Genomic DNA, 11,193 nt, shown 5'->3' with positions numbered 1-11,193 from the left:
GCGGATGTTGACTTCAGGAGAATACAGAGCGACCACGCTGAACATCAACGGATCCTCTGTAGAGATCGTCAAGAGCAACAAATTTCTTGGTGTTCATCTAGTGGAAAACTTCACCTGGTCACTCAACACCAGCTCAATCACCAAGGTGCAGCAGCAGCGTCTCTACTTCTTACAAAGAATGGGGAAAGATATAACTTTACCTCATATAACTGCTGCTACTATATTATGTGTTCATTCTAGTATTTCTGAATGTGTACTATAGAACATACAGTATGTACACTGGTCTGTGCTGCTTTTGTGTAATGTCTTGATTTGTTTGCACTCTCTTCTGTCTTGCACTGTTTGCACCAGATTTTACACTTTATGTGGCTAGGACTAACTTACTTAAATCCTTGGCTCCGTCTTTGTTTTATGTAGCACCATGGTCCTAGAGAAACATTGTCTTATTTCACTGTGTACTGCATCAGCTATATATGGTTGAAATGACAATAAAAGCTTCTTGACCTGACTTGAATTTTGAAAATACATCTGTTTGAGTAGGTGTGTGCCGCTTTCCCCACTACTGCTCGGTTAGTCCACCGGTAACATGGCAGTTACCTAGATTATTTTAAGCAAAGTTCACAACTGGGTGAGTACAAAAGACATAATCATATTAAAAATTGTTACTATGCTAGTTAAAATACAATAGTATTAAGAAAGACATGCCTGTTGGCTAGAGATTTACGTTGGTCAAAGAGTTTAACAGCATGCAACATATGGAAATGTATCCCACTGAGCTCCTCAGTCCACAATAGAAATAAAGCTTAAACCCTGTGTCACCAATGAGTTAGTCATATAAACCAAAAAACAGCTCTTACCTCGTGCAGCACAGCGGAAATGAGGCACTGCTAAGTAGGGGAGCTCTCCTATGATGTCACTGACACCATTTTTATAGTCTCAGAACAAGAGACTATTTTTATAGTCTCAGAACAATATTGCTACATCTGTTAATAACATAACACAAGGTTCTTAATTTATCTAGACTAGACTACAAATATTTTTATTTTAGACAAATAAATATGTAAACATGTAGAGATAAATAAGTAATTGTAAGTGTTTTAAGTGATTTTGTTGTTTGCTACAGGTTGCTAGTTACTGTAATATTAAATGAAAAGTAAATTGTTAGGTATGATTGGTAGTCAGGTGATGGACAATGTAAATTATGTGCAAAGTACAGACAGGAACTCTGGCAAGACTAGCTATGACAGCATAACTAAAAGGCTAGAGCCAGAAGGTGACACAGACATACAGTAAGGGCTTCCTGGGATGTAAAGAGTCCACAGTCTGCAAACCTAAGCGACTTGCGAGGGTGGAAACCGACAGCATCCAGACATCCCATTTCACCAAACATCTATGCCCATGTACCTAACGTTTACCTAAGAAAAGATATTTATAAAAAACTAGACTAAACAAATGTGTTTTTTGCCTGGACTTAAACACTGAGACTGTGTCTGAGTCCCAAACACTAATTGGAAGTCTGTTCCATAACTGTGGGGCTCTGAAAGAAAAAGCTCTGCCCCCTGCTGTAGCCTTTTGTACTTAAGGTACTACCAAAAAGCCTGTACCGTTTGATCAAAATAGATGTAATGGATCATAAAAAAACAAAAAGATCACTCATTTACTGTGGCGCGAGACCATTAAGTGCTTTATGAGTTAATAAGAGTATTTTATAATCATTGCAAAACTTGCCTGAGGGCCAATGCAATGAGGATAAGATGGGGTGATATGTTCATATCTTCTGGTTCTTGTAGGACTGCTGCTTTCTGGACTAACTGGAGCTTGTTTATGACCCTACTGGAACATCCAGACAGTAAAGCAATACAATAATCAAACCTAGTGGTAACATGCAATATTTCTGAGATGAAAAAAGGCAACACATGTGATATTTATGTGAACTTCAAATTATAGACTGGTATAAATAATCACACCAAGGCCTACATCCTGAATGATACATTTCATGAATATCATTCATTTTATTATTATCAGGTTTTTTAATCAAAGATTTGAAAACTGCTTGCCTAAAAGTTTAGAATGAGTTGGATAGCTACTGGTAGTATCTGTTTAAAGAAACATGTGTGTAAGGGATCCTGTATGCAGGTTGATAATTTTGAAGAAGAATTATTACATCAGGTAATATATAAATAATGAACACTTGAAGTCTAAATACTGATCAAAAACAGAAATATTATCTACAGCATTATCTATCAATTTGTTTGGTATTAAATTAATGGTCTGAATTTTCTGCCTGATATCAATATTTCCATTTAAATAATTCATAAAGTCATTATGACCTTCTACAAATAGATGGTGTGTGCATTTCGACTGTGTTTTTATTCCTAATTAATTTTGCTACAGTATTAAATAATAATAATAATAATAATAATAATAATAATAATAATAATAATAATAATAATAATTATTATTATTATTATTATTATTATTATTAACATTTAATTTTGGATTATTTTTCACATCTTGAATAAGAGAAATACACCGATCTAGCAGAACTGGGAGATTTTCTGTAGCTACATGTATGAAGGCCCTCTTTCCATGCTAATCAAAATACTGCTAATTTAGTTTGACGATATTTACGGTCTAATTTCCTAGCTGATTGTTTTAAAAGTTTGTGTGTTGTCATTGTACCAGGGAGCAAGTTTTTTCTTTCCTTTTAAGTGTAGCTACAATATCAAATGTGTAGCAAAACACTGACTCTAAAACCTGAACAAGTCTAAAACCTGAACATGTTCTGTGGTCGGATGGCGATCCAATCATGGATGATAATTCTGGGAGACTGTTTGTGAAGCTCTCTGCAGTAGTAGATATTAATGTACTATAAAGTTTGCTAGTAGGTGTTCCAGCTACTGTTTGCTATATACTATAACAGTTACGCATTTCACTTTTGACACCAGTTTTCTCGCCGATAAAACATGGGAGACTGACTGACTATATAAAATTCACTAGTGTATATCTGCATCATATCATATGAGAGATAAAGGAGAAGCAATGTGTGCTCTTTTCCATTGTTATGATTCATCTGTGGAGAAAGCAAAAACTCCAATTATCTTAGCATCGTTTATCGCCCTAGCAGCTATAAAGAAAAATAATATTATTAATAATAAGAAACACACTCACTTAATGTTACAATCCCTATCAATAACTGAGTGTCACTTAATCTGAGAGGGGCTATACTGGGATTTTCCTCGATTTTATTAAAAAGTGAATGTTATGAAGATGATGATGATGATGATGATGATGATGATGATGATGATAATATTGAATGAATAAGTCCATCACAAGTTAGTATCAACTTCAGTATATGAGGCATGATATTAGCCCATTTAAACCACTGTAGTATATAAAAATACTATTTTCTAATGACTTTTCATTGAATATTAGTGTCATTTATTTATCTTTACATTTTCTGAAAGCAGAAAGACCGTATATATTTTATGGGCGCGGCCTTTAGATGCTTCGCGGTAATAGCGGTGAAAACAGAACGTAAGCATGCGCGAGCTCCTACAGTTAATCTATATATCATATGTGTTAAATCTACATCATACATCCGGGAAAGCACAGGAGAAGCAGTCGAACACCGATGCAGGATCGCCACCTGCTGCTTCTCCGCTTCACCAGCAGATGGCGCAAGCGGGGGTTAGCGACGACCAAAGAACGGCAATGATGATAATAGATTAGTTAAAATGGAGAAAGCTTTAAGTTATGCTTTAAAAAAGCTCATTATATGAGACGAAAGCATAGCTACTTTTATTGACGTGTATAAGCAGGTTACACCACTTATAAAACGTTTAATTTTATTAATTCATTTCACGGTGTGTAATATTTGCTGCTGTGCGTAAATCTGTAATATGCTGAAATAGAGTTTTTGTTGTTGTTTGTTTTACAATTTTGTAACCCTTTGAAACCTAATAGCATGGAATTCATTATCTGATCATTAAACCAGTCTTTTTAACTTTTTATTTATTTATTTATTTGTTTGTTTGTTTGTTTGTTTGTTTATTTATTGAAAATTTATGAGAAAAAAAATCAGTATCATACAGAAGTTTCTTTTAAAGCCTTAACTTGCTTCCAGACCTCACAATCTATACTGTATACTATAGGGGTGAGTTTAAAGTAGGAACTGTAGGGGTGTTTAATGTTATTGCCCTTAATGCTATTGTCCCACTTTCACCTTTACTTTCATTCACTTATTTATTTATTATAATTTTTTCCTCTGTGAGTTGAGCATGTGTGTCCGTATGATCAGAAGATACTATATTGTAATTAGACGCGTCTTGCGCAATGGGCGCCCATTGTTGAGTCAAGTGGATTTTATATTATAAAAATGAGCACATCAGTGAATGAAAATTGATTTAAATTATCCGACTTCTCCACTCTGGGAATTTCACCCAGGGAATTAACATGCACAGGTTCGAATCACCAGTAATGGTGATGTGAGTAATGGTCAGAGACATTGGCCACCATAGAAAAATAGACAGACAATTCTCAAATAAAGCACCATTAAAATAAATGAACACGTTTCTTTCCCACCCGCCCGCTAAGAGTCAACAACAAAGTCAAGGAAGGGAACTTGATCCTACAAACAGAGGTGGAAGGACAGAATAAACTGTCCAAGCATACCTTCATTACACACACACACACACACACACACACACACACACACACACACACACACACACACACACACACACACACACACACACGCACAAAGACTTGTGAAAGTGAAGAAGCTAATGAAGGAGCAGTCTTCTATCCCCAGTGCTCAGACAACAACAAGCACATCAGAGAGAAGAACAATGGAATAAATTTTTAGTTGATATTGTGTTCAGGCTCAGCTATCCAAACAAATACAGGAAAACCCACAATACTAATAATGAACACAATAACAAACAGCACTTATATCAACTTAAACAATCCAAATCCTTAATAATTCATTCAGCTGTTGCAGTAAATAATCAGCTCAGAGAGGACTGGATTGTGGTGATGCTGTTACATCTGACCTACCCAGAGCCAAAGACATGTATATTAGGAGCCCAGAGATGTAAGTTACCATCAATCAGATTTAATGACCACTTGGAAAATGGCAACAGACGAATCAGTACCAAAGTGGGAGGCAAATATACTTAACCTTGCTATATTTCCCCTAAGTGATATAATGTAAATAATGTATTCCCACTTCACACCCAGTGATTCTAGTATAGGCTCCAGACCCACACGGACCTGACCAGGATAAATCTTTTACTGAAGCAGGATTAAGAAATAAATTCATTCATACATTCATTTTCTACTGCTTATCCGAACTTCTCGGGTCACGGGGAGCCTGTGCCTATCTCAGGCGTCATTGGGCATCGAGGCAGGATACGCCCTGGACGGAGTGCCAACCTATCACAGGGCACACACACACTCTCATTCACTCATACACACTCACACACTATGGACAATTTTCCAGAGATGCCAATCAACCTACCATGCATGTCTTTGGACTGGGGGAGGAAACCGGAGTGCCCCGAGGAAACACCTGAGGCACGGGGAGAACATGCAAACTCCACACAAACAAGGCGGAGGTGGGAATCGAACCCTGGAGGTGTGAGGCGAACGTGCTAACCACTAAGCCACCGTGCCCCCCCCCCCCCCTATGAAATAAATAAATTAATATAATTAAATGAATAAAGATATATTATAAAGATTATAAAGTATAGATTAGAGACAGACAGATATGACCGCCATTATATAATACAGTGAAGTGTATAACAGGTCATTAAGAACTTTGTGTGGGTTTCATGCAGATCTGTATTGCTGATGAATAAAATATTGTGTGAAAAGAGGAATTGACTTAACAAGACAGAATTATAAAAGCAGAAAGACACCAGAGCACAAAGTAGAAGTGAAGATCAGTAGAACTTAACACAGTGAGATAGACAGAGCAGAAGAAAAGAAGCAGAAGTGAAGTGAAGCTGAATTTTATCCAGGATGAAGATCCTCGTCATCATCCTCTACCTGATCTCAGGTCAGATATTCATCTGTAGTAAACTGTATGTCATGTTATTTATCCTGTATAATGAGAATATTAAAAGCTCAGTGAGGTTACTGACGTGAGATTTTTTGATTTGATTGACAGGTCCAGTAGACTGCTCTGATGTGATTGGTTACTCAGGTGGAAGTGTCATTGTGTTCTCTGATATAAACTGGTACAAACACAATAGTAAATATATCTGCAAAGTGAATGAAAAAGACTGCACTGATATAATACGTGTTGACACCAAACGCCACCAAGTTCAAGAAGGAAGATTCAAGTTGTATTCAAACACAAACAAATTCTTCTTAGTATTGATCAGAAAGCTGAAGCCACAAGATGCTGGAATGTATAGATTTGGACTGGGGGATCAGAGCAACTTGACCATGAACCTAAAAATTTATAATAGTGAGTAAAAACGTGTTTACTAGTAACTGTCTATCCACTCACACAAATTCAAAGCATTAATATTAATTAATTAAGATATATAGAGCTAGTGCTTTTATGAACTGTGCAGGATAATACACATCTATAATGCTTTAAACTAAAAATGATGTATTTTTGTTTATATATATTGTTTGTTTGTTTAATTGACAGATACATCTTCCAGGTTGCCCAAAATAATAAACGCTTATCTTGGGCAGAATATTACCATCACCTGTAACTATCCAGGGGAGTATGAGAGAAACAGCAAATATGTCAACACAGTGGATGATGACATTAACATTTATCAAATTCTTAATACTAACACAAAATTTCAGAACAGCAGATTCTCCATTTCTGATGACAGAAGTGCTAAAGTTCTCAGTGTGAACATCAGCGACGTGAGAGAAACTGATGAAGTATTTTATTTATTTGGTGTGTATTATGGAGACGGATCAGTCAGATATAGCTCCTACTTTACAGAGGTGTGGCTACATGTTACAGGTGAGCATTTTATTTTTGACAAATCACTCAGACTCAAACTCAACCTGTGTACAGAGAGCATTAGAGTCTTGTTTTAGTCATGGTCTTGTAAAAGTTATATAGCTAATGTTTCCATGATTTTATTCAATCTCATATTTAGAACTGAGCACAAAAACTCCCCCAACAACAGACAGTGACCTGATGACCATAGCAGCACTGATAGAAACTCCATCTGCAGTGTGTTTCAGTAAGAACTCTTTACTCTTTATACATAACTCACTCTTTCATTGTGTTTTTGTCTTCTTTTGACTACTTTTTGGTTCTCTGATGTTACGGCTTCTGTTGTCCTTTTCAGCAACATGACAGTGTTAGACCAGCTACTACTAATAATTGTAATCATTGTTTCATTTAATAATTGTTTCATTTAAGTTTAAATATGAACCTAATGACAACACTAAACTATGAACACACACACACACACACACACACACACACACACACACACACACACACACACACACACACACACGCACACACACAGTATATGTGTATGTTCTGTATTGTGTCCAGCTTCCTCTGTTATCATCATCATCATCATGCTGATCGGAGGATGTGGGTTAATGATCTACAAAGTGAGACAGAAGAGAACACAAGGTGAGTTTTACACACACACACACACACACACACACACACACACACACACACACACACACACACACACACACACACACACACACACACACACACAGCTAATAAAATGTTATGTCTGTGTACAATTACAGATTATACACTTTCATTCAAGAGTAAAGAGAATAAACAAGTGAGTAATTGTGTCTGTGTAAGTGAGTTTGTGAGTGAGTGTGTGAGTGTGTGTGTGTGTGTGTGTGTGTGTGTGTGTGTGAGTGAGTGAGTGAGTGAGTGAGTGAGTGAGTGAGTGAGTGTAAATGTGTGAGAGTGTGTGTGTGAGTGAGTGAGTGAGTGAGTGAGTGTGTGTGTGTGAGTGAGTGAGTGAGTGAGTGTAGCATTATTTTATGAAGCTTGTTTTGTGAATATAATAGAATTCTATAATGTGATTTATTGACACATTTTATTGTGAACAGAACTTCAGAAATTTCCTCATTGATATAAAAACACATGACGATGTTAAAGTGAACACTGAAGTCATTACTGTGAGAGGATTTAAATTACTATTTTTTTTCTGCTTTCAGCTTACTCCTGATTATAACGCTTATTCTGCTTCTGGGTATGAAAACATTAAAACCAGCTCAATGTAAAACTGCTGAAGAGAAAGAATGAGTCAGAACATCCTGCTTGAGCTGCTGAGTTGTTGAAGGACTGCTAGCTGTATGTGTGTGTATGTGTTTAGCATTAGTTTTGTTTAATATAAAGTTGATTGTTAGAAATGCAAATTATCTGTATGATGTATAAAGACAAATCATTATGATGATGATGATGATGATGAAGAAGATGAATTGCTTCTAATTTTATAGAGATTAATTAATTGTTTCTTATCCATGTATCCATCTTATGCTCTGATGTTACTGTCTTAATTCTGCTTTGTGCTCTGATTAATAGAAGTAATATTATCACAGTTTAAATATGAACTTGTGTCATGAATCTAGCTGATAACAGGAAAGACCTTTGTCATATCATCTCATTCACATCGAACGTTTTCTTTTGGTTATGCTGTTGATGCTTGAGAAGCAGATCTACAGTCTGTATAATCGTGTATCCTTGCTACATGTCAAGGAAATTCTCCTTTACTGTATTTACAAATCTTTATCAATAAAAACACACTAACAACCTGTGCATTAAACACTGCATTCATTTTTCTCAGCATTCGTAAAGAAGTTTTTTCATTCTTGTTATATAAATACATTGTTTTTAATAAAAAGAGAACATATATTCAATGATAAACAATAATTAATGCATTAAGGTGACTGATGCTCTGTATATTGGGTATATATAAAAGGTAGAGTTTGTCATTTATACCTTCATTAATCAGCTGTGGTGTGAAAAAATGTGACAAATTATTTGTACTTGGGTAACCTGCGTACTCGGGTAACCTGCTTACTCGGGTAACCTGCGTTTTTTGTACAGCGTCTTGAAAAAGTATGAACTCTTTCTTAAATGGTTCCACATTTGTGTAGTTTAATGACCTGTGAAAGTAAAAAAAAGGGAATAAATATATCTGTTATGTTTGAATCTGCTTGTAAATTTAATTAAGTATGTTCTGCAAAAGCATTTAACACTCATCTGTATTAAAAGGCTAATGAGGCCATAATATTTATGCTTATGTATAGTAATGAAATCTAAGCAAATAGGATAAAATAATCTGTTTCTGGATAATTGTCAGGTCGTCAGCTCTACCTTTTGAACGTAAGAAAGTATGTTGGTGTTTGCTGTTTAATTCATACTTATGGGAATTCTGGTGTCTTTCAGTAAGTCAGATCTGTTGGGTCAATAGTTTAAAAGTGAAGGGAGGGTGGGGGATGGAGGGGTGTAGCAGTCTATTACCACTACTTTACAGAGATTCAGCTTTGTATAACAGATATCACCTTTTAATTTTGCCATTTTACAACCTTTTGTCAGTTTACTTGAAAAACCTTCACTATTACGCACTTTAGCCTAATCCCCCATGAATATATATGTAAATATACACTGTAAATCTTTTCATTTTAAATTTACAGTAAAATACTAGCAGTACTGGTTTCTAGACACCTTTTTACACTTTATTTTTATCTGGGTTGCCAGATTTGTACAGGTTTCCTACTGAACAACATTTACAGTGCAGTACTGTTATTACCAAATACAGTATCCTAAATTTTTACTGTTTAAAACTGTGTTTGTCTACAGAAATAAAGAGTATTTGTCAGGACTTAGCCCAGTCTTTTGACCATGTGCTTCTGCTTATGTTCCGGGTCACGTGTCTGCCCCGCCCTTGTTTACTCCTCCCCGTCTCTGCACACCTGTTAATTACTATGTGTTAATTGTCAAGTCTATGTAATCGTGCACGTTCTTCCTCGTCCTTTGTCCTGTCTATTTTTAGCTCCATGTTCCTGTTTAGTGTATTTCAGTTATTAAACACCATTTATTTAAACTATCCTGCATCTTTCTCCTCCCGGTGTGACAGTATTTAAGTTGACATATATTTTTTCTTTTAGTTGTTGAATCAGGTTGCAAGAAATGCAACGATTATTCACATTTCTTGCCATTGTCTATCAAAATATACTGTAGAACTAATGTACCTCTATATCAGTTTCAGAATGCTCCCCAACACCCACAACTGGTTAGGGGTCATACTACCCTCTGTTCATATTGGGTGATAGTCTCAGGTGGTGCGAAAAAGGTTGAGATCATCACTAAATACATATTGGCCACAGAACAGATGAGTCAGAAATATAAAGGGTGTCCGGCTTTTTCTGAATCATGCAGAACATCATAGTACACATTTGTCAGTTTTTAGTTGATATTGTCATCAGGCTCAGCTATCCAAACAAATACAGGAAAAACCAACAATACTAATAATAAATAAATAAAAAAACTCAAACAACAAAACAGTAACAAACAGCCCTTATATCAACTTAAACAATCCAAAAAGATCAAAATAATTTCAATCAAAACTGAAAAAAAATGGTGTTAACAATTAAGGCCACAGCTGCATCTGTGTGCTGGCTCGTGGCTGCACTTTTTTATTATGAAAAATTTCATGTTCGGGGTTCGATTCCCGCCTCTGCCTTGTGTGTGTGGAGTTTGCATGTTCTCCCCGTGCCTTGGGGGTTTCCTCCAGGTACTCTAGTTTCCTCCCTCGGTCCAAAGACATGCATGGTAGGTTGATTGGCATCTCTGTAAAATTGTCCATAGTGTGTGATTGCGTGAGTGAATGAGAGTGTGTGTGTGCCCTGCGATTGGTTGGCACTCCGTCCAGGGTGTATCCTGCCTTGATGCCCAAAGATGCCTGAGATAGGCACAGGCTCCTCGTGACCCGAGAAGTTCGGATAAAACGGTAGAAAATGAATGAATGAATGAATGAATGAATGAATAAAGATATATTATAAAGATAAAGATTATAAAATATAGATTAGAGAAAGACAGATATGACCACCATTACATAATACAGTCATGTGTATAACAGGTCATTAAGAACTTTGGGTGGGTTTCATGCAGATCTGTGTGAAAAGAGGAAACGACTTACTGTAACAAGACAGAATTATAAAAGC

The 11,193-nt window shown here is 36.1% G+C and overlaps 1 protein-coding gene across 1 annotated transcript; it reads left to right on the top strand.

Annotated features, from left to right (window-relative positions):
• Window positions 1–5,901: 5,901 nt before the first annotated feature.
• Window positions 5,902–8,780, top strand: LOC113658100 (polymeric immunoglobulin receptor-like). The gene is made up of 7 exons (XM_027170287.2): window positions 5,902–6,061; window positions 6,173–6,475; window positions 6,665–6,994; window positions 7,134–7,220; window positions 7,544–7,627; window positions 7,756–7,793; window positions 8,182–8,780. Exons 1-7 carry the CDS (start codon window positions 6,025–6,027, stop codon window positions 8,245–8,247), a joined length of 945 nt encoding a protein of 314 aa, XP_027026088.2. The 5' UTR covers window positions 5,902–6,024; the 3' UTR covers window positions 8,248–8,780.
• Window positions 8,781–11,193: the final 2,413 nt, after the last annotated feature.

Source organism: Tachysurus fulvidraco, chromosome 23, assembly GCF_022655615.1.
Source record: "Tachysurus fulvidraco isolate hzauxx_2018 chromosome 23, HZAU_PFXX_2.0, whole genome shotgun sequence".
Lineage (NCBI taxonomy): Eukaryota > Metazoa > Chordata > Actinopteri > Siluriformes > Bagridae > Tachysurus > Tachysurus fulvidraco.
Note: the sequence above shows the minus strand (reverse complement) of the source record. Positions and strands in the feature narration are given on the sequence as shown.

What these genes read in the sequence shown, in the direction of transcription:
- LOC113658100 (XM_027170287.2), top strand. Translation starts at nt 6,025, where the DNA reads ATGAAGATCCTCGTCATCATCCTCTACCTGATCTCAG. An exon ending in TCCATCTGCAGTGTGTTTCA is followed by an intron (nt 7,221 to 7,543) that starts GTAAGAACTCTT and finishes TATTGTGTCCAG; the next exon opens with CTTCCTCTGTTATCATCATC. An exon ending in AGAGTAAAGAGAATAAACAA is followed by an intron (nt 7,794 to 8,181) that starts GTGAGTAATTGT and finishes TTCTGCTTTCAG; the next exon opens with CTTACTCCTGATTATAACGC.